General features: G+C 38.4%; 4 protein-coding genes across 7 annotated transcripts; 2 read left to right on the top strand and 2 right to left on the bottom strand.

Moving 5' to 3' along the window:
* Window positions 1-9: 9 nt before the first annotated feature.
* Window positions 10-3,668, top strand: LOC148421432 (ecto-ADP-ribosyltransferase 5). 2 transcript variants are annotated; one of them, XM_088419006.1, is made up of 5 exons: window positions 10-147; window positions 426-565; window positions 717-789; window positions 1,871-2,538; window positions 3,362-3,668. In XM_088419006.1, exons 3-5 carry the CDS (start codon window positions 736-738, stop codon window positions 3,456-3,458), a joined length of 819 nt encoding a protein of 272 aa, XP_088275132.1. In that variant the 5' UTR covers window positions 10-147; window positions 426-565; window positions 717-735; the 3' UTR covers window positions 3,459-3,668. The 2 variants fall into 2 exon arrangements, with proteins under 2 accessions (XP_088275132.1, XP_088275134.1); XM_088419008.1 differs by having other exon boundaries at window positions 22-147; window positions 476-565.
* A 14-nt stretch (window positions 3,669-3,682) lies between these two features.
* LOC148421433 (neuromedin-K receptor-like) lies at window positions 3,683-9,433 on the bottom strand. Of its 2 annotated transcripts, XM_088419003.1 has the most exons (5): window positions 8,996-9,433; window positions 8,299-8,487; window positions 8,070-8,220; window positions 5,295-5,491; window positions 3,683-5,230 (listed from the first exon to the last, which is right to left on the bottom strand). In XM_088419003.1, the coding sequence occupies exons 1-5, from the start codon at window positions 9,415-9,417 to the stop codon at window positions 5,011-5,013; spliced, it is 1,179 nt and encodes a 392-aa protein (XP_088275129.1). In that variant the 5' UTR covers window positions 9,418-9,433; the 3' UTR covers window positions 3,683-5,010. The 2 variants fall into 2 exon arrangements, with proteins under 2 accessions (XP_088275129.1, XP_088275130.1); XM_088419004.1 differs by lacking the exon at window positions 3,683-5,230 and having other exon boundaries at window positions 5,291-5,491.
* A 2,802-nt stretch (window positions 9,434-12,235) lies between these two features.
* On the top strand, window positions 12,236-18,197 carry LOC148421434 (N-acyl-aromatic-L-amino acid amidohydrolase (carboxylate-forming) B-like). Its single transcript, XM_088419005.1, has 7 exons — window positions 12,236-12,402; window positions 15,569-15,795; window positions 15,887-16,079; window positions 16,343-16,436; window positions 16,523-16,630; window positions 17,375-17,487; window positions 17,579-18,197. The coding sequence occupies exons 2-7, from the start codon at window positions 15,569-15,571 to the stop codon at window positions 17,771-17,773; spliced, it is 930 nt and encodes a 309-aa protein (XP_088275131.1). The 5' UTR covers window positions 12,236-12,402; the 3' UTR covers window positions 17,774-18,197.
* A 730-nt stretch (window positions 18,198-18,927) lies between these two features.
* cldnd1b (claudin domain containing 1b) lies at window positions 18,928-22,604 on the bottom strand. Of its 2 annotated transcripts, none has more exons than XM_088419010.1 (5): window positions 22,530-22,604; window positions 21,179-21,499; window positions 20,946-21,056; window positions 20,287-20,424; window positions 18,928-19,680 (listed from the first exon to the last, which is right to left on the bottom strand). In XM_088419010.1, the coding sequence occupies exons 2-5, from the start codon at window positions 21,456-21,458 to the stop codon at window positions 19,460-19,462; spliced, it is 750 nt and encodes a 249-aa protein (XP_088275136.1). In that variant the 5' UTR covers window positions 21,459-21,499; window positions 22,530-22,604; the 3' UTR covers window positions 18,928-19,459. The 2 variants fall into 2 exon arrangements, with proteins under 2 accessions (XP_088275136.1, XP_088275135.1); XM_088419009.1 differs by having other exon boundaries at window positions 21,173-21,499.
* Between the last annotated feature and the right edge of the window lie 614 nt (window positions 22,605-23,218).

Raw genomic sequence — 23,218 nt, forward strand, 5'->3', positions numbered from 1 at the left:
AAAGAAGCTGCGCAGGCCCGTACTTGTGCTGCGGTAGCAACAGAGGAAGGAAGTGTACTGGAGGTCAGGAGAAGAACGCTCGCAAAAGGAGGAATCGCGCCGCTCTCGGGCTTCATCTCGAGGGAAACGCCGACAAATTAGCATCAGGTGAGTGCACAAACTCATCGGTTTGAATCCATTTTTGAATGATTTGCGGAGAGTAGGTGCATCCTTGCTGCTGGGGTAAGGAGAACTGGCCGGTGGATATATGCATGGAAAAACACAAAATGAAATTTACCTCAAAGATGGATTTGGGAAAGAAAACAGAAATGTGGTAATACAGTGAGAAAAAAATATATAATACAGGTTATTGTTGTTCACATAAGTCAGTAGCAGAGGCAAAAGAGACATAACTGCTCCTAATGGCAAGTTATTTCCTTCCACAGGAAAGGAAAAAGGAGTTGCCCCGGGTGATAATTTTTTGTTCACTTCCCAGTGTTTTTGCAAATTCTCCCCCGTCCAGCCCCCTACATGGACACGATTTTGTGATTTCACACCTTCACATTCCCATCGCTTCTTCTCTCTGGTAAGTGTACGCAAGTTGAGGGAGATTGATGTTCAAGAATTTCTGATAAGATTGGCCTGAGCTCACGCTGAAAGAATTTCCAGAAAAAGCCAAGTGGAGTTGAGCAGATGATAAGACTTTCTCAAAAAAAACCTTGTTTTACTTTGTGCAGATACTAACAAGAAGAGAAGATGAGAGTCGTGATAAAAGACTTCCTGGTGGTCTTGACGGCGCTCTACTGCACGGTAAGTTAATAGTTTCTCAATTCTTAAATTCACAAGAGTGAATTCAAGTGCAAACGTGCAAATGAAAATGCAGGTGAACGTGTTCTCAATATTGAAAGTTTGTTAACATATTCTATTGCAGATTTACATATATATATATATATATATATATATATATATATATATATATATATATATATATATATATATATATATATATATATATATATATATATATATATATATATATAAAATAAATCAGGTATCATAATATTAGTATAGGATAAATTATCAAAATTAATAGATGGATTCAATAAATAAATAGTTAAATAAATAAAAATTATCATCAGCTAATTACCAAGATTTGTTGTAGATGTATGCACCTTCAATGTCTTTTGAAATTGTCAACATATTTTTTTTAGATTTTATTTTATGTATTTCTTTTAGTTTTGTGTTTTATATTATTTCTTAATTGCGTTGATGTATGTTTTATATTTTTATTTATTCTATTTAATAAATAAGACTGACTTTCTGTCATATGATAAGGTTTTTTTTTAATGCTTGAAGGCATTTTTTTTAATGCTTGAAGGCATTTTAGCTTTTTGTCTAGTAGTAATATTTTATATTATGTTTTCAATAGTTATTAACTTATTTGTTAATAAATATTTTAACTTGTGGGCCGTACTGTAAAAATGGACTATGACTATATTTAAATAAAAAGATTTACGCGTAAATATTACAATACAATTATCACAACATTCCCTAAACATGATGATTTTTTTTGTGTGTTTTATTGCCATGGTACCTTTAGATACAAATTGTCAACCAAATTGTGTTATTTTTCAAATGGCCCACTAGTTTTGTGAGTAAAGTCATGGAAAAACCCATTGACATGCTAATGATTAGCATTTACAGTCAGTTTCGCAAAACTTTAGAGAACAGATATTTGAAACACCTTTTAAATAGAGGAAGTAGAAAGAGTCTATTCTGTGTAAAGTGTTTGCATGGCACAGCACTGCCTCCTGGTGGTCAAATCGGGCATATCAGAGGGAGCAACACAATGAACAAAACATGAGTGCTTATTTTCAATTTGCCTCCCCAGGCGAGTGCAGTTAAGCAGCTGGACATGGCCCCGAACGCTGTGGACAACTTGTACGAAAAGTGTCGCGAAGACACCATGGAGAAATTAATCCGCTCTAATGTTCTACATCAAGAGCTGAGCCAAGATTTTGGCTACCAGTCGGCATGGAGCGAAAAATGTACCACGTTGCTCCCGGGAGGCTCCAAGGAGCACACCGCAGCTCTCTTGGCCTTCGCTAACTGCGAGCAGTCCTTCAAGAAAGAATTCAACGACGCGGTGGAGACAATGGGGGTCAACGCTAGCACCTACGAGGAGCATTTCCACTTTAAGTCCTTGCATTTCTTGCTCATGGACGCCATGAGCCTGGTGAGGCCGGAAAAATGTAAAAATGTGTACAGGATGTCCGAAACGCTTTACAAGGCGGAGAAAGGCGCCCGGGTGAGATTCGGACGATTCACCACGGTCAACTTGGACGTGTCCATGAAAGAGGACGTGGAGGGGGGCGTCTATTTCAACATCACCACCTGCTTCTTCGTTAGCCTGGAGGGCTTCTGCGGACTCACGGAGGACGTCGCCATCTTGTCCCCCACGGAGGAATTTACGGTGGAAGACATCAAGGCGAGAGACGACTACACCGAGATCATTCTCAAACACTCCAAACTGAAGGCCAATCACGACTGCACATCACGGTAAGGAAAATGTCACATGACCAAACAGGGAAGGCGAACCGTGATTGGCTGCTTCCTCAACAAACTGTGATGTCGTTTTCAATTGACGGCAAGTGACAAAATGGCCATCCCAAAGATTCACTATGTTATTTTTAAGTCCACACATTACTGAAGTACTAAAGTAAAAAAAAAACGATTTTTAAAGTAACCAATTACTTTATACTTATACTTATTACTTTAAATACCTCAAATAATTGATTACCCTATTGCCTAATTACCTACATCAATGTCTTACTTTTAGTACCAAAAATGCTAGTACTTTTAGTAAATTATGTAATCAATTACTTTAAATAAAGATTACTTAAGTACATTTAATACCCAGATAAATGATACAGTGCTCAAATACCTAAATTGATTACTTTATAATTCATTACTTTACTGTAGTATAGAGTGCCCCAAACATGATTAATTCAGTAGTACCGAATCAATTTCTTTAGTACTTAGTAGCAAAAGTCATTGATTACTATAGTGCTCAATTACTAAAACAACTGATTACTCAAGTAATTTTAGGGAATAAAATACTAGTAGTTTTGGAACTCAAAATAATCAATTACCAATTACTTTAGTACTTATGAATCTAATCAATTACTTTACTTGACCTGCCATTTTAAGACCCTCAGTTTGTATACAAGATATATGAATATATTTTAACATGTACATATTATATTATATTACACACATTTACATATCTCTTTCTATGTTATGTTGTTTTTGAGTTGAGTGATGTTGTTTTGAGATATGTGCGTTGGTTTTATGAGGTAATGTACAATCATTTTGTTTGCAGGGCCACAGCTGACAGCGCCCCCCAATGGTTGGTGATGCTACTTGCGTCTTTTATTCTTTCTGAGACGTCCAAGCTAAACTTCTTAACTCATTCATGAAGCTACTGTGATACATTTACAATACGGTGTGACATATATAGTCGAATCACCGTTTGCCTGTTTGCATTTGAGAATGAAAATGAAGAGTACTTGTACGTGATCATCTCCTTTTCCCGCGCTAAAATGTATGACTGCTTTTTACGAAGTGTAACTGACGTAATGCAGAATAAAGATGTTGATCATTAGTGTTTTAAAAGATTTCAGCAACAATGACAGTGTTTGGTTTTAATTGCAATCATTTATTTCAATTTATTTCAATTACAGTTGTGAATTAGTAAACACTTCGCCTTGCGGTCTTTTGAACAATCACTTGAACAAAGTCACCAAGTTCTACCAAAAAAGTGGCATGAATAGAAGTCAGTAAAATCTTGGAAAACATATGTGTTAATTAATTTTACATTTTATGTTTCACAAAACAATATGTAAACATTTGAACTGCACTCCTTGAGCACGGAACATCGAGGTGTACACACACACACACACTCACAAAAAACATTGACCATATTTTCCGAAGTCATATTTCAATGTGTTTGGAATTTTGGGGCAAAAAAAAAAAAAACTCCCCAGTGACAAAAAATACCAACGATTGCTCTACACATAAATCCTCCGTTCTTTGCGTAAAATATGTTCAATTTGCTTGACAGAATTTGTGCTTCGAGACCAAAGCATCAAACGTCTTACTTTGGCGCCATCTAGCGACAGCTTGACGTTACTCATTCTTAAATTCAATGTAGTTTCCCCATCTACACTTATTGTTAGTCGTACTTGATTACAATTTGCACACCACCAAAAGTGAAACAAAAAGCAAGGTGCAACTTCTCCCCTGATGCAGCTATCAATCGACTGAGAAGTTTCTTTTGCCGTTACTTTCTTGCGTGCAACACCAAAAGATGAGTAAAATGCTGTCATATTTATGAAAAATGCTATGTCACACATTTGCTTTACCACGTGTAATATCACATCACTTTATGCTAACATGCTATTGATGCTAGTCGGCTAGCTAATGCTAGTGGTTTGTATTGAAGTGAAAATGGTTGTGTATATTACATGGATTACTTGCTAGAACCAAATTATCTTAATTCACCAGCGTTTTATATAAAAATTGTGGTGAATAGCTTCTTATTTTTTGTATAAAGCTCTACAGTATATAACCTAATTTATTAAACTGTTATTTTATTTTATAACCTTCTTTTTTTTACCACTAGCCGTGTCGTTTTTAAAAATAGGATGTTGAAAATGTATGGCGGACCACAAATGGCCCCCGGGCCGTAGTTTGGACACCACTGTGCTAGAAGTATGGCATTGCTATCTTGTAGAATTCATATGCAACTTAGTTAAGTGTTAATTCTATCTCATTCACTATCGTAAGCCTGTTAGCTTGCTAGCTCATAAACTAGCCGGAACGCAAAGATAATAAACGGTTAACTTTCCTTTAACGGAAGGTTCGACATTTATTGTGTGTGTGATAATGCCGTCATTGCTATGACTTTTCCACCAGCCCAATTAGAAAATTGAACTTAGACGTCTATAGTCGTCGGCGGCAGTGAATGAGTTAATTATCGGGCTGCGGTTTACATTCGGACGAACGTGTATTTCCGTGCGAGCGCACGCTCTTGTCCTTGCTGAGGACGCTGGTGTCGACGCGCGACAGAGTGCACATGCTGCTCTGGCGGTCCGGGCGGCGCCGTCGGTTCTGGAGCTCCAGCTCGTCGTAGCTGCTAACCCGGATGAACGGACAGCAGCGGAAAACACGCTTGAAGCCGGCTCGGAACCTGATCACAGGTGGAGGTTTTAGTAGACATGATTGGTTTGAGGAAATGGGGGGGTGGGGCTCACCTGCTATTGAGGCAGCAGTAGATGATGGGGTTGTACATGGTGGAGCTCATGGCCAGCCACAGCACGGCCAGGTAGATCTGCTGGATGGACTTCCACTTGCTCAGACGCTTGTCGAGGCCCGTCACCATGAAGTAGACGTGATAAGGCAGCCAGCAGAGGGCAAAGGTCACCACCACAACCACCATCATCTTCACGATCTGCAGTTAGGGAGAGGCGTGAATGGAGAATGGAGACTGTGTTTTCTTCTTCCTATTTCAAGAGTTTAACTTTAACTAAACACTTTTGACTTGCGGTGTTTCAAGCATATTGACAAAATTCTAACAAGCAAGTGTGCTGAAAATAGCAAATTACAAATTAGATTAAAATAACGATAGCATATTTGTGGCTTTATAATGTCAACGCTTTATAATGTCATGTGCTAACGCGAATGGCACTTAAGCAATGGATTTATTGAGACGCTACAATAAATCTGTTGGTCTGAGGGTATGAGATATTTTAACTATGTTTAAAACAGCATATTTGCAAAAGGTCTTGAAAAAAAATTTGAATCATTCAATCTGACATTTTTTTACATTTTTTAAGAGTCCAGACATTCACTTCCGGGTAGTTATATATATTTTTTTTTTCTTTTTTTTTTTTTCAATGTTTTTGTCTGAGAAAGCACTAAAGTACTTGATATTTATAGATTAAAGTAATTATTATCGATTACTTTTGTAGCTAATATAATCGACCAACTTAGTACTGTACTTAATACAACACACACACACACACACACACACATATATATATACATATGTGTGTGTGTATTTACTATCCTTATTTCAATTTCTTGTATATTTAACTTTATTTAAAATTGATCGTTTCCAATTACATTTTACAATGATCTCGTATGCATAAATCCTGTTTATGATTAAAGTTAATATGTATTTTGTTATACAATGTTTTACGAATAATTTAAAAAGGATCACTATTGAAATTGGGTTTCAATGTTTATTAAAGAAGTCAATGTTGGCAGAGTATTTTGCCTTTTTATGGAAAACACATTGGAGGTTTACTTCACTTTTTTTTTTAAAGTGAATTCTACCCGATTGTGATGCAGATTTGACTTTAATTCAATTCAATAGCCAGAGTAGGACAAAAAAAAGGTCAGCGGTGAAGCACTTGACCCGGCACTTTCACTAAAACGCGATGAGACCAAGCCAGAATTCTCCAGCTCAACACTGATGAAGTACGGAGATAACATCGGTCTCATCTCCAGCACATTATGCCAGCTTTGTTTCCCGAAATGTCCCCCCCCCCCTCCCAAACGGCTTTTATCTTCATGGGCTCCATTTCGCCAGCTAATTGCGCCTTTGATTTGTTATCAGTGATGAGCTTTAAACTATCGCACCTGTCTCCATATCTATTTGTGCGAGGCTTCCACTGTGTTCCTACCGACCTGAAAGAATCATCTTCAAACAAATGTCAGGAAATGCTTCTGTTTTCCACTGAATGTTTCTGCATTCACATCATTATTTATCAATAAAATGTTCCCTTTTGGCATTAATCCTGCCGCTGTCTGGATGGAGTCTTACATCACGGCACCTGTGATTGCCCTTAATCCTCATATCATCCTCACTCGCCGTTCTTCCACTTCACCCGTTAACTCATAATGCCAAGGATTTTGCATCCTAATAAAACTGGGGATTCAATGTACTACAAAGGTTGAATGGAAGTAGGAGTGAGAGGATAGAACTACTCATTCTTCAATCTTTGCCTGCGCTTACCGGTTAGCAATCACGATTAGCATTAGCGCGTTAGTGATTACTATTTAAGGTCAACGCACACTAACTAAGGAAAAGTTAGTTTACATATACCGACCGTATTTTCCGTAGTATAAGGCGCACTAAAATTCTTCAATTTTCTTAAAAGTTGACAGTGCGCCTTATGATACAATGCGCCTTATGCAGAACGTAAACCGCGAGCTTTCATTTTTGGGTATATATGTGTGTGTGTGTATATATATATATATATATATATATATATATATATATATATATATATATATATATATATATATATATATATATATATATATATATATATATATATATATACATATACACACAGTATATATCATATCAAAATTGAAAACTGGGCGGTATAAATTTATTAATTGTAAAAATAAAACCTCATTTATAAGTGAAATGCAGTGGTAAAATTTGAAGAATTTATTTGTTGATTAATTTGTTGATTAAATACTGCTAAACATGCAGGAATTTGAACCCTAATTTGAACACTAACCCTATACAATATAATGTACATACAATCGTGTATATACATTCAGTATATCAAATTTACTGTACATGTCTTATTCACTTTAGAACTTATTCAATTTAGACATATTTTTTATATTTTTAACAATAGATTTTTAAGACTCTTTTTGACCACAGCCACATCTAGTAGTTTCATAAATTGACATCTTGAACAGTTACACGCATTTGCTTTACCGGTGGATTGTCTCCTGGTGGTTACCAAAAACAAAAAACTACAGATAAGCCACACTGGACAAGAAACCTCAGGTCTCAAATCATGAGAAAAAAGGTGTGCCTTATAGTCGGAAAAATGCGGTATCTTTTTTCTGCACTATCAATTTGAAAACTTCGCTTGTAATCCATTATAAAAACGATTGTTAGTTGCAGCCATAGTGTATTTGAGGTTTGCACTGATATACAGTAACTGCCTCTGAAGTGGGCTCAGTCCTCTAAACCCGATCAGTAGGAGTAACACATCTACCTTCCTCTTGGCCCGCAGCTGTCCATGATAGTTATCTGATGTGTCTCCAGGGATCTCCCCTCCCCACAGACTCACACCGATGATGGAATAAGCAATGGCCATGACCAGCAAAGGCACCACATAGACCAGGACCGTCACAACGATGTGGTACCTGCGGATGCACATTTGGACCAAAATTCCCGTCAGTGTTAGACCGACACTAGATGTTCTGGTTTTTTTTTTTCTTTACATGAAGGGGTCGTCAGCCATGCGGGGCCAAGCCACGTAGCACAGCGTCCTGTGAGGCAGGGCTAGAATCGTAGAGAAGTAGCCGAGGGGGAAGGCCAGGGCCACGGCCAGACACCAGATGATCACAATCGCGGCCAGGGTGGCTTTGGCCGACAGACGAGGCTTCAGAGGATGGATGATGGCCATGTACCTACGCTCGCAAGCAGAAAATTGTTATTTTATTCCGCTTTTAGCTTTGCAATTCCTGCAATGGTCCTTAATCGTTTTCAATCATATGTCGTTTGACTTCTACTGTGCAGAAAAACAGATGCACGTATTTTTTTCACCTGGAAAATGTTTGCACGGTTTTTTTTCACCTGTAAAATGTTTAATACCTGAAGCCTGGGCTGATTGAAAGAGGCTTTCATGCAAGCTGAAATACATACAAATGACAATACTGTATCCCAATATGCAGCATTGGTTAATGTCAGACTTCTAAACCAATTAGGTGAAAAATAACCAATTATGAGTCTAAAAAAGGTCAGAAAAAAGAGCGGACGTTTTCTTGCCCTTCCGCCATAGTTTGGGCATCCACTAATAATGACGATAATAATAATAAAAAAAATAAAAATAATAAGGTAAAACGCAATCTGATGCCATTCAAAAAAAATGGAAAACGAGCCCTAGCGGAAAAAAATAGGACGGCGGGGGTGCCGTACCTGTCAATGGCAATGGCGGTCATGGTGTAAATGCTGGCGAAAACCGCGGTGACCGGGAACAAGTTGTGGAAGGTGCAGTAAAGCGCCCCGAAGTACCAATCGCCGTGGGCCGCGTAGATGAAGTTGACGAGCATGTTGAAAGCGGCCGTGGACGCGTCGCACAGCGCCAAGTTGAGCAGCAAGTAGTTGGTGACGGTCCTCATCCGCTTGTGCGCAACGATGATCCAGATGACGACGGCGTTGCCCAGCAGAGCCACGCCGAGGACCACGCAGTACGCCGCGGCCCACAGCGCCACTCGCCACGCCGGCTGCACGAACTGCTGAACCGGGGGGCTTTGGCTGGAGAGGGACGCGTTCGGGTCGGAGGACATCGCCGCGGCAGGAGGAGGCGAGGGGCGCTCGCTTGGGGCTCCTGGATACATCTCGTACCCGGCCGACGATCGCGTTCTTTAACCCCTCCCTTGGAAAATGGGGAGGGGGGTAGATCATTTTACCAATACTTATGCGCTTGCAAATTCTGATTTGTATGGATGGGAAATACTTCGAGGACATGATTATGTATAAGTACGGACGGTTTCGTGTGTTCGCAGATGGACTGGTCTGGGATCTAACTGGATAAAAACCTCAGACTCAATATTTAAATAGCCACACATTCAAATGATCATGATCTAATGCGATGCAATCCTTTCATGTAATATATTTTAAAGTACCTGAAAAAAAAGTTGGGTACAGAAAATTTGTGTGTGAGTGCTTGCCTGTGGCCTATATATATATATATATATATATATATATATATATATATATATATATATATATATATATATATATATATATATATATATATATATATATATTTAAAACAAAACAAAACACTATGTTGTACCCTAGCCATTTTTTCAATGTACGACCATAAAACTCACTGGGACGTGTGGATCCGTTCTTAAAACACGGTGTAACCCGAATTTCAGTGTAAGTCGGAACCCCATACAGTAATACCTAAATAATAATAAATAAATACATAAAATGGATGACGCTATACGTACTGTAAAGTATTGTCCTATTGCTCTGTCCCCTTTTGCTAAATTTTCGTCGGACGAACTTTGTTCTCGCACCGCATTTTCTTCTGTAGAAAACTCTTGTTATGAAGGGGCGTGCAACCGGAAACAGCGCAGCGGCCATTTTTGCCCCGGCAACCACAAATTTGTTAGTAGTCGTCTGGACGTGCCCGCGGCCAGCGAGAATAGCAGCGGGTAGGCAGGGTCAATCTCAAACGTCACATTTCTGACATCAACAAAACACAAAAACGGAACGTAGCGCTCGAAAAGATCTCTCTTCCGTACAACAAATTGTTCGTTGGCGTTTCTCCGTTTTTAGACGGCTTCATAATATCTAATTTCACTTCTGTGGTGATGGTTAATTTACTACTGCGTTCGTAACCTCGAAACATCGTAAGTCGAGACCGTCGTAACCCGAGGACCTCTGCATATATATATATATATATATATATATATATATATATATATATATATATATATATATATATATATATATATACACACACACACACACACACACACACACACACACACACACACACACAGCTGTACCCACTAAACTAATGATTAAACTAATCATATGAGTGATCATAGGAAGGATTAGCACATCAGCCTCACAGTTCAGGGACCCAAGTTCAAATCCAGGTGGCTCGGACCTTCCTGAGTGGTGTTTGCATGTTCTCCCCAAGCCACCCTGTGTTCTCTACAGGTACTACAGCTTCCTCCCACGGTTCAAAACATGCATTGCGGGTGTATCGGACACATTAAAGTGTCCTTCAATGTGATTGGGTGCATGAATGTTTGTTAATCATATACAAATACATATATAATAAGTATTTTGTAAAAAAAAACAAAAAATTGGCGTGATAAGTGACATTTTCGATGCGTTGAATGTTCACAACACACGTCAAAGACCTGTCGGCATCGACCTGAACACTGTTCAGACTGGTTGGGGAAAAAAAAAACGGGGAAAAAAAAAAGGTCAAAAAGTGTGTTGTCCTCTCAGCAAGCCCTCATTACCTCTTTTGGGCCACTCCCCACCTCAAATGTCAGCGTTCTGTTTCCCTCCCCTGCTCTCGTAGCTTAAAAAGGTTACGGCCTCTGAAGTTCATTCAGGCCATTCCTAATTCTTCCTTTTTGTCACATGAATAAATCAGGTGTCGTTTAATCTCAAAGTGAGGCCGCGGAGGGAGGAAGTTTGAATGGTCCCACATCGCGGGGAGAGCTATTCCAAATATTATGGGTGAAAACCCCCACAGAGTGAACACATGCATTTGATCATTGTGAGAAATATACGTGACAAACAAAATACATCGCATCAAATATCATCGCCATCAAGTTTGCAGTTCCGCGTAAGGCCTGAAGATGTCAATGTTTAGCAAAAGATTTGTAATATAATTGTATTCGACTTCACACGTTTTGGTTTTGTTCTTTTACTGAAAAATACTCCTTTTGCTATAAAATGTCTATAGAAACCCCCTTTTTTGCATACAGCATAGATTGTAAAATATTAACAAAAATGACAATTTTATTTTTAGTCAGTTTCACACAGTTTCAATCAGGGGTGTCTGACTGAATAATCATTATAATATTTTTTTTTAACAGTTGAGGGGTCTGCCATTTCTTCATAATTACAATACTTAGAAAAACACCAATAAAATAAATAATAATAAATAATGCTAATTAATAATCCCATCAATATTTCTTCTTAACTATTTTGCTTTGAAATATAATAAAAAATAATTACAGGGCGTTTCCACACTTTTGACATATGGCTATGTATGTGTCATCAAGTTATGTTTGTAGATTATGAAAACAATGTCTGCATTTTGTATTTTTTCATCAATATAGTACTTGGAAAATAAAATAAATACATTAACAATAAAAATACAAGCATAAAATGGATGAATAATGACAATAATAACAATAATCTATAACTCAGGAAATGTTCAAATATTGGGAAAAAAAACAAACAAAAGAATGAATTAGAGGATGTTTCCAAACTTTTGACCGATATTTTACACCTTGTCATAGATTACGACGGCAATATTTGTATAACAATATTTGCCTTGACTTTATGAGCGCCTGGAGCCCTTAAAGGGGGCCAGTCGGCATGTACTTCCTGTTACATCACAAAGTGAAACGTGAGCTGCGAGAGGAGGGCCTTCATAAGCCACAAATGGGTGGACCGGACTGGATCAGAGAACTGGAACTGGGGCTGCGTCTCAGCTTGCTTTGTACCGCCACGCCACGCCACGCCACGCCACGCGCGCGCCCAATAGGTCTTGTGAGAACAGTTGGCAGGTCAAGCAAACACTGCCATTGGTTACCAAGTTGAGTGCTGGCGCACAGGTAAGGCAAACACGCAATCATTTGCTATGCAAAAGGAACAAATGGTTCGACTTCCATTTTACGACCGGCCCGTAATGCATTCTGAAAGTGTTTCCATATTGTGGCCTCTCTTGTACCGCGCGTGTCAGCTGGATGTTCTCCAGCCCAAAACAATTGCAGCTGTTGTTAGGAACTTTTATGTATTATGACACAGCGGGAGGGCGGGGGATTTCTTCCCATACGAAGATTTGTCAAGGGCAGCGCTATGGTTCTCCCATCTGGTGTGCACTGTTGATTTTGGAATAGTGAGCAGTGTGACTTAGGCAACAGCAGTTTGTCAAACACTGTTTGACAGCAGTCTGACCAAAAAAAACATTCTATATGCTTTCTAGCTTCATTTCAATGCAAGTCACCCATAATAGTATTAGGGCATGCTATATACATATATTTAAAATAGTATTAGGGCATACTATATACATATATTTAAAGACCCAGCTGCAAATAGAAAAAATCTGCAAATATTTGATGCTGATTATACAGTACTTGTTTTATATATATATATATATATATATATATATATATATATATATATATATATATATATATATATATATATATATATATACATATGTGTGTGTGTGTGTGTGTGTGGTGGTTTTGTTGTATTTTACAGGGAAAAAAATGTATTAAAGGATTTTTTCAAAAGCCTTTACAAAGATTTTCAAAACTAAATATTTTTTTGCTGATTTCATGTTAATTACAGGATTTTATCCAAATATTTATCTGTGACAAGTTTGTAGAAAATAATTGATGATGGTTGATCATGATTAATTTTGCAATTAACTCATTCAATCACCAAAGACATTTTCTTGTCAGGACATTCAACTGCAGGTACTTGTATTATTATCCTTTTCAATTTTTTTCAAACGCTTGGTTGAAGGAATCTCTCACAACGGCTGGTGCTGAAAATGAATGTAGTCCTAAAATAAATACATTTCTTTGTACAATACTCAATGACATGTACTTCAGTTGATAATGAAGTACTAAAGTAATAATTAACAAGAATAAAGTAAGTGATGACTTGAGTACACATTACCTAAGGTAATCAATTACTTTCGGTTATATGTATATCAATCAATTACAAGTATTGCACTTTAGTAGATAATTAAGTACTAAAGTCATTGGGTTACTTGATTACTTTAGTATATACAGTATGACCTAAAATAATATATATATATATATATATATATATATATATATATATATATATATATATATATATATATATATATATATATATATATATATATATGACAGATTATTAAGACCTATTTTCCCCTGAATATTTTTTTTCTCCCATGGGTTGAGAAGGGTTACGAAGTTATGAGGTCTTTAAATATGAAAATGATGAGGCTAAAAGCAAAGCAAACCCTTTGGCAAACATCATATGAAAAGTCACAAGAGTGTAACATGAAATAAACTTGGGCTGTCTTGTTTATTTCGCACCCCTCCAAAAATTAAATAGTCCCTTTCAAAATCAACATTAGGCGCTATCCCGTAATGTCGCTCATGGACGAATCCGGAAGAAAAAGCGTAGCGGTGTCTAAGCATCTTTTCCTGAATCATGTATGCATAATCAAACGATGTCAGAAAGCCTCAGGAGAAGGGACCACTATTTTCACAGTAAAGAGATGAGTAACCGGACAAAGCGCGCAGTTTGGAGTTTAAACTTCAACCTGATTTTCTGAGCCACTCATTAAAGTGACTGGCTAATTGCCAACCAGACCTTTGCACTCTGTCACTTCTTGCTAGCAGCGCGGCAGAGAAGCAGGTAGCACGGGTTCTCATGAACAGGTTTAGGGTTGGAATCTCACATGTGTGGAATTAGTGTGTTTGCATAGATTTCATTCGGAAAACATGCGTGGTAGTTAGAGGTCTTTAAAGGCGCTAATAGATTTTTTTTACGTCATTTATAGATGCAAATGCGACATATAATTTGGAACATTGAAGTGAAATTGAACCATCTTTTTAGTCCGCATCACACCAGGCTCCAGTTGATCTAAGTTAACCTGAACAGATTCCGGAGAACTAATTGGATCTCATCTTGGAAATGTGCGATTAAAAACAAAGTTCGGGATTCCGATTGGATCATGGTTTTAATCAAGATCAAAAACGGTTTGTGTTGTTTTAAACCTTTTAGTAAGATTAGGATACGTACGTTTGCTTTATTTCGAGAAAGAAAACAAAATAAAACATTATTTCGGGCACGGGAGGTGGTGAACACTTTAAAGGTATAGTGTGTAAGATTTAGACCATTTTTCATTACGGCCAGCAGGAGGTGCTGCAGGTGCTGCATCTACCATTGTCTGTAGCTATAACAAAGTGCTACCCCCAATGTAATATAATTGAATGATAACTAGACCAATGACAATATTTAAAACATACAAGATCTGGATACTTTTAATCCAAATCACATAAGGCTTTACAATTAATCGAATTTTAATCGTGATCACGATATTGGCTGCCACGATTAATTAAGCTGATCCTCGGCGATATTAACATTTAAAAAGTCAAGCACATTTTTTGATTACAATTTAAATCAAACACTTTGCCATCCGACCACCAGAGGGCATTTTTCCCACATTTACATGACAAAAGCCTTTGCTTTTTTCACCCTAATATATTATTTACCAGCGTGAAATGGCATTGAGTTTCTCACCTGATTCCTAATATATACAGTGCTAGCTGTCAATTGAGACCCATTTTGAAAAATCGGAAAAATCAGAATACATTAAAAATGACATTTTGACTTTTTCTAATTGATTAAAATTTGCTTAAAAATAAAGAAGCACACTGTCTTGCTTCTAAGTAGGCTTCATTTTTTTTCAGTGGTTTGCACTCAGCAAGTCAGTTAGCTGTGTTGCCCTGTGTGCCAAAGTTTGCCATGTCTTTGTCTGGAATTTGCTTTAACTATTATTTATTTAAGTTTATTATTATTATTTAAACGTGTCAAGCCTCGACACTGCTTGTTTAAAAAAAGGGCAATAAATAGACATGTTTGACCAAACATGGTGAATAATCGTGTTTTCAATATTAACCAAAATAATCATTATTTTGGCCATAATTGCGCAGCCCTAAAATCACACCTGGATGAATGTAAACATAATCTCGTCTGCCCTCTCAACAGATGGAGCACGTCTCTTTGCCACCGCTGTCCCGCGTGGCCATTTGTGGCGGCACGCACGGCAATGAGATGACGGGGGTGTATGTGGTTCGAGAAATGGACAAAAAAAAGGAGGACAGGACTGGTTCCGTGTCTGTGACGACGGTTCTTTCAAATCCCGAGGCGGTGAAAGTATGTCGACGGTACATAGAAAAAGATCTTAACCGATGCTTCACGGATGATTTGTTGAGGTACATTCGAAATGGGGGGGGGGGGGGGGGGGGGGTACATCAAAATGTAAGACTTCTAATTCTAAAACACTTCTGTTCTCGGGACTTCCAGCGCGCCTCTAACGGCTTCCTCACCGCACGAGATGAGGCGAGCTCACGAACTGAACGCTCTGCTCGGACCAAAAGGAAGCCCGCAAGCCGTGGACTTCCTGTGTGACATCCACAACACCACCGCCAACATGGGCGTGTGTTTCATCTTTTACCGCTTTGATTGGATCACCCTGCACCTTTTTAAATATGTAAAGGTAAAGCGCATGTCGACGCCAACTGTTTAATTGGACTTTAAGACATTTTCCAAAAATGACTTTGGGAGATTTCAAGTGTGTTTATCATTCTTTTTAGTCTTTGCTTCCTCTGTCTTGCTGTCACATTTACTTGCCAGGAAGTCCTTCGGACTACCTGACTTGGTCACATTTTTTTGCCCCATATACTGTACATTAACTTACTGTACCCCATGTTATCGTTATATTTGACATTGTCAAAAATGTTGCAATATTGGTTCTTCCAGAGTAAAGCATCATTTGGGCCTATCAGAGCAATTCAGTGTGACATACCCCTTTCAGAGGCCTACTCACTTGAAGCTTTGGGCAGACATGGCTTCGGTAGGTCCATCCAAGTTTACGTGTTCCAATTTCCAACTTTTAACGCTTTCAAATCATTTTGGTTCCGCTTTTTTTGTCATGTACAGCGTTGGAGGTCGGACCACAACCCAACGGAGTGGTCAGAGCAGACATTTACAACATGGTGACCGAAACGCTGGACCTCATGATGGACTGGTTTGAACAATTCAATTCTGGTGAGCTTATCTTATTTATTTCGTTAAAAAAAAAAAAAAAATGACGGGAAAATCTGACAGGAATTAAAAAAAAAAGTAGAATTTAGGGATATTACTTTTTTTTTTTTTTTTTGCACCAGAGTCAAATTAAATTCAAGTCAAGTCTGTGTGAGTTAGAGGATCTGCCAATACAGAGTCCCAAATTTGATACCCCGGGAACAAAATCAGAATTGCTTTTGTTTTTATTGTTTACCAAAATCAAAGTACAACACTTGTTAAACGGCTAGTAAACCAAGTACCAGAAAAAACATTTAAATATTCTCCCACTACGTGTGTTTATTTCCATTATTTTTGGTTATGTTGACTTGTTTCGTTATAGTACACGGATTTTTTTTTATTTTTATTTTGGCCATATTTTCTTTTAACAATATTTGTGCATTTCTCTAGCATTTAATATTGAAAAAACAAATGAAAATGAAAATTCCCTAACTGACGTAATCCCTCCCGATTCCGATCAGCTTGTGATCTGGCCCGATTTTCGATGACGCGATTGTGATCTGGACATCCCTAGTAGAATTAGGAGAAAAATACATCACAGGTACCAGCTAGGAAAACATCTCAGTGTTGCAAAAGTAAAATTGTAGCATGAAAGCAACGTTACGAGAAAAAAAAACGCAACGATTCTATCGTAACAATGGAAACACATTTTCTATTTTGTGAAAAAAGTCGCACGTTACGGACATCTAGCTATGTTCAAATAAACAGGAAAAAGGTTTGAGGGCGGGGAAGTGGAGGCCTTTTGTAAGACCGGTGACCTGGACTACCCGAGAGATCCGACCACCGATGAGATCACCGCTGCTGTTCATCCCCAGCTTCAGGTACCGTGCTTTTAGCTACCAAGATAACATGAACCAGCATGAACCATTTGAGATGTTTTTCAAGTACGCGCTGTCCCCTCTCACTTTGCAGGACAACGACTTCAAGCTTCTCCGTGCCGGGGATCCCATTTTCCAGTCGTTCAACGGGGAGGTGGTGAAGTACGAGGGAGAGGACACCTACCCTTTCTTTGTGAACGAATGTGCCTACTACGAGAAAAAGATCGCCTTGCAATTAGCTCGCAAGATCACGATTAACCTCCCGACCGTCAGCGTGAAGAAGGACTGAACGCTCAATGAAGCGGGCGAGTTCAAATTGAAATTACAGGGAAAAATTGGGGATTTATCACACGCGATTAAAAGAGGTAGTGGTTGAGTTTTCTCTGAGATGTATTGCGGTTCCAGTTTCTTCTTGAGGCTTGGGAGATGGTTCGGAAATCTAATGAACGATCGACTGGGGCTAAAACGACTTCTTGGGTAATTCAAGTACCTCGGTATGAATAATGCTCGAGGCAATTTTTTTTTTTCTTGCTCTAGTGACCTACTTATTAGTCTTGATCAGTGGCTCTCAACCTTTTTTTTTTAAAGTGATGTACCTACCTCCTGTGAAATATACAGTATTTTCAGCCAAGTACCCCTCAACCAGTGCAAAGTATTTTTAGGTTTAAAAAAATAAATAAAAGTGCGATCAGTGTCTGATTTATTCAACTTTAGACCCTGTCAAACTTCATTTGTACTGGTCCACACATAAAATAAATAAATAAATAAAAATCAACCTAGTATCCTAGTTTGGATGACAGAAGAAATTTGTCATACCAATGGCTCTGGATAAATTTTAGCTGGGTCTAGCATAATTTAGCCGTTAGCTAACAGCACTCGAATGCTTCATATATTGGCATACATTGACATAAATGAGTTTGCACACTTTAAATCTGACACACAGACTAAGTTCCAGTTCCTACTGATCACTTTCTGATGAATCAGACTGACTCAAATGTGCTTTTTTCAGTGTATGGAGAATACGAATGGGGAAGGATTAATCAAAACAGGAAATTGTGTCCTGATAAGCATAGTTAAAGAATTTAAGAAAAAAAAAGTTTATCATAAACAAAAGATAAAAGTTGGTCTCTCATAAAGCTAATTTCTGTAATTAAAAAAAAATAAAAAGGCTCAAAAGACTAGCTGGCAAACGAGCTGTAAATCATCTTTTTGCTCTGCTGTGACCCCTACATTCTTAACAGGTGACCTTTTTCTAGTTTCTCTTTTCTTTTATTGTGATAAATACACATGTTACATTCCAGCAAAAACACCTCATGTTGCATAATTACGATTTATTTCTTTGATTTTTACCAAATTCATTTACAATCTCAAACTGTGAATGACACCTATGGCAGTTGGTTTTTGTTCTTCTTAAATTGAAGCGAATTTAATAAATCACTGACATTTTTTACTTATCTTGTCAACATTTATTTTGGACCCCAAAGTACACTGATGTCACACTTTTTTTTTTCTCCATATACAAAATTTGAGCTTCTTTTAAAACACTTCTACAAATTTGACTACAGTTGTGAAGGCTCAATGTTTCAAGTGGCTTTGCGCATGTACAGTTAATTGAAACCATAAAGATGAACCGCAATAATAAACATCAGGATTAATTACAAGTGGTTACGATTCAAGTAGCCATTTTGTCAACACTACACGCGAGCTGAAATGGAATAAACAGCTGCGATGACGTTAAAAAAAAGAAAAGTTAAAGGCAAGGAAAAAAGCAGCAGCAAAATGGATGGCAACTAAAAGAAGGCAATCTCCACCGCAAGTAATAAATAATAAAGCATGCACTTTTAGAGGAAAGGCAACACAGATGCAAAAAGCTAACGCAGCCATGCCACAAATGGATGTTGTGTGACTGCAATTATCAGCACTTATGATGATTGGCTACAAACGTACTGCATTTGGATGGCTACGGGCGGCCGTTTTAGGCCACCCTGTAAGCGATCATGCGCGTGTAGTTCTTGCGGTGGCTGCGGGCCGCCCAGATGAACAAGGCGGACGCCATCATCTGCAGCGGGAAGGAGATGAGGGCGAGGTAGAGGGACCAGCCCAGCGACCAGTCCACCCTCTCGGGGAGTTCGACCTGCTGGTGGAGGATATCCACGCCGGCCAGGAAGCAGCATACGCTGCCCAGGGAGCACAGGGCTGACGAGGAAGAGGAGGGATGTCAGCGATGGGGACGCCGATCCATTTCGCTGGCCAATTTGTGGACGTTTCGCACGGCGGGGCGCACGGCAAGCCGTGAAGCAGGTATTTGATACCGCCCTTTTGAGGAATGTTTTTTTTACATAATACCGCCTTAAGTGAATCTGGCTCAAAAACCACATTCACATCAGAGTAAACCAGTGTAACCGTTTATATTCTCGGCAGTCGCCTCGCATCTTCCATTTTGTCACTTCCTATTGGCTGGCAAGTTACAATTTAAAAAAAAAAAAAAAAAAAGACAAATATTTCAGGCAGGACAACATTTCCAGATGTTGACGGGTTAAAATTACTGTTGCATTTCAAACACTGACACTTGCCAAAAACTCTTAATAACTAACCAAGATGAAAGATTATTGGTGAGAAAAGTCGTGTGTGTACAAAAGCAGTGTTTTTTTGGGGGGCGGGGGGTTATTTATGGAGTATTTTAAAAGAGGCATTTTGATGGAATGTTGAGCAGGTCATGACCATTCAAACGACTCAATCAATGAACTTAAAGCGGCTGATGGGAAGTGACTTCCCTGTGTGTGCTAGCGGGGGTGTTCCTACCTGCCAGGAGATGCAGCACTCCCACTGCCAGGGTAGGTGTGAAGCTGCGGCACAGGCAAGCGCAGACGCCCACCAGGCCGCTGAGGAACACCAGGGCCAGAGACACCAGGGGCAGAAGAAATTGACACCTCCACAAGTCTGCACCGACAATTCAAATATTACAGAATGAGCCCCACTATCACTGCTGATTTTTAAGTCATCGTTTTTAATGGATTTTACAGTAGTTTTATATCATTATAGGCACATCGAAATTATGCTGCAAAATGCTAGGCTGCACTGAGCATGATTAAAAAGAAGAAGTAACCCCCTCGAGGACGTGGAAGTTGGACTTTTGTGCTCATAAGTTTGTCACTGAGCAAAAAACTATTTTTATTACGATCCAGATAATTGATCTTCCATCAAAATTGTCTGTAGGATATTTGAAGACCAAAAAATACTCAATAGCTGGATCCCCAGTTGTTACTATCTTTTTCTGCTTTTTGAAGATGAACAAAAAGAAGAAAAAGACAATCAAGGAGTTCAAGAAATTATTCTCTATTGTTGAATTCCCATAATACAATCAGCAGTATGAATAAATTGCAGTAGAATTTAGCATTTAAGGCCAGAAATGGGTCACCAAATATTAACCATAAAACTTAAGACATTGGAACATGGCTTACATGTCCTTAGCAGGTCCTCTTCATTGTTGTTGGGGTTTCCGAGGTGTTTATACTTTGGCAAGAACTGCTGAGGAAGAGTGAAGCGCTCACATTGCTTTTTGAACTTGGGATCTGAAGGAAATTGGGGAGGAAAAAAAGTTCTCAAATTACCAGAATTTTTTTTCAAACTACTAGAAGGAGATCTTTAACATAAGTATTAACTGCAATTAAATTATAAATTCACTGACAGCTACCTGGCTCCTTAAACCAGTGGGACTGACTGGGCACCAGGATGCACCACCACCATAGTCCCATGGTGCCGTTGTGGAGATACAAGGTTTTGCTGGAAGTCCTCTCGTCAAACTCGCCATCGTCATCCTTCAACAACGAGGCGTTGCTTCCGTCATGTAGATCCGGGGGGCTGTTGTACTGACACCAGTGTTGGGTTCCCACAGCCACCGACAGGTACACGGCGGCCAGCAGGCTCAGCACGGAGCCGATGACCAGGGCTGTGGCGTAGCGGTTGTCGACCATGGCGTCAACTCACTGCTTCAACTAATCTCTGGTGGAAAACACTGATGGGGTTTGAAGGGAGAAAGAAAGAAGCATACATAAATATTACAAACCTACACTAATATACTTCTTGTTAATACTCTTAGCGCTTTTCTAATCCTAATCTATTTTCTATTACAGCCCCAAAAAATAGATAACATTCAGTCATACTGATCATTAAAACTGCTAATTTGAACAATATTCAGAACATAAATAGTTAAAACTGGGCAAAATGACAAAAAAACAAACAAACAAAAAATAACAACTGAATATATATTGGAAACAACTGACTCGACACAAAAAAGAAAAAAAAACTTTTACTAAGTGGTCCCATTCTACCGAGCCGTCCCAGATATTATAACGTAACTTAATGCGTTGTCACTTTTATTGTTGTTCATGAAGCGTTCCGTAATATTGGCCTTTTGAAAATAAGCCTATGAACGTTTCAAACTCGTATTTAAATAACCGTTACATTTTTTACGACATAACGTCACACCATTCAGCTCTATTACTACAAAGAGGTTGAAGAGAAACTGCATTTTACCCGTTGAACATTTTAAGGATTACATTTCTTGATTCCCCCCTCTCCGAAAAAAAAAAAAAACACTTTTATCACTGCAATCATCTTAAATAGATTAGTCTTCTACGACCGCATGAAATTAAATGTTTTAAACATTTGAATGGGGCGACTAGCTGTTTGGCAAATCTCTGCACTAACAGCTAGTTGGTTACCATCTAGGATCACTAATAGTAATAGTATCGTGCAGGTGTCAACAACTAGTCGTCTCACTCTTAGTATTTGTCCTACGGCTGGAAAATCTTACACGCGAAAACAAAAGAGCGTACTAGTAGTTTGACTTGAAAATTGGATATCAACAAATGCACAACAGTCGGTGGCTAGCATCTTAGTTTTACACAGTTAGCTTATCCGGCGCTCAGCACTGATATCAACAAAACATTTTGCTTATTATCTCATAGCAATCGGCGATGTATTCCCGTTGAGCTTGTAAACATTTGCTGACGTCAAAAATCATTCGTAAGATCCAAGTTTACCTCATTTCTAATCAAAAGGGCGTGTTTTCCTGTTCTGGAAACAGTCCAGGCCGATCTTTCTTCCTCGACGACTTTCTTCTTCGTCTAGTACGTTAACTCGAGCGTTATGTGTGAGTGACATCTGGCGGTGAGGATGGGATTGCACAAGCGATGTCATTTTGCATTTTCAATCTCGAACCAAACGCATGGGAAAATACTTCAAATGACCGATTCCTATGCAATGTCTAATGTAATTTTCATTGTTTGTAATGTAACAATATATTGATGGTCAAATAAAACTCTTCAACAAAGTATTTGCTGAAATATATTTTCCACAATATTCAAATTTAGCATTATAGTCATTTGGAAACTGTTCACTTGTTCAAATATTTTCCCTTCATAACTATTTTTGCCTTAAAAATGCAAATGTAATGGAACTTTCCAACGACGGGAACTGCCTGCAGTGTAAACTCTTTTATATACATCAACACTACACTGAAATGGTCTTTTTGTAGCGTTTCCTCAGTACGCCACACTTCCGTTATTTTGGCTTCACTGTTGCAGATTTTCATTTTTCAGAGTGGAACCGCTCTTTAATATAAACTGTAGAGCACTGGAAAATGATATAACATGGTATTTTGATAATGGATTTATAAGATGTTAGCTTTTCCATTCTAAAAAAACAATGATATTTTATGGTGAATTTTCTA

Source organism: Hippichthys cyanospilos, chromosome 7 (genome assembly GCF_059441005.1).
Source record: "Hippichthys cyanospilos isolate Australia breed blue-spotted pipefish chromosome 7, RoL_Hcya_1.0, whole genome shotgun sequence".
Taxonomy (NCBI): Eukaryota; Metazoa; Chordata; class Actinopteri; order Syngnathiformes; family Syngnathidae; genus Hippichthys; species Hippichthys cyanospilos.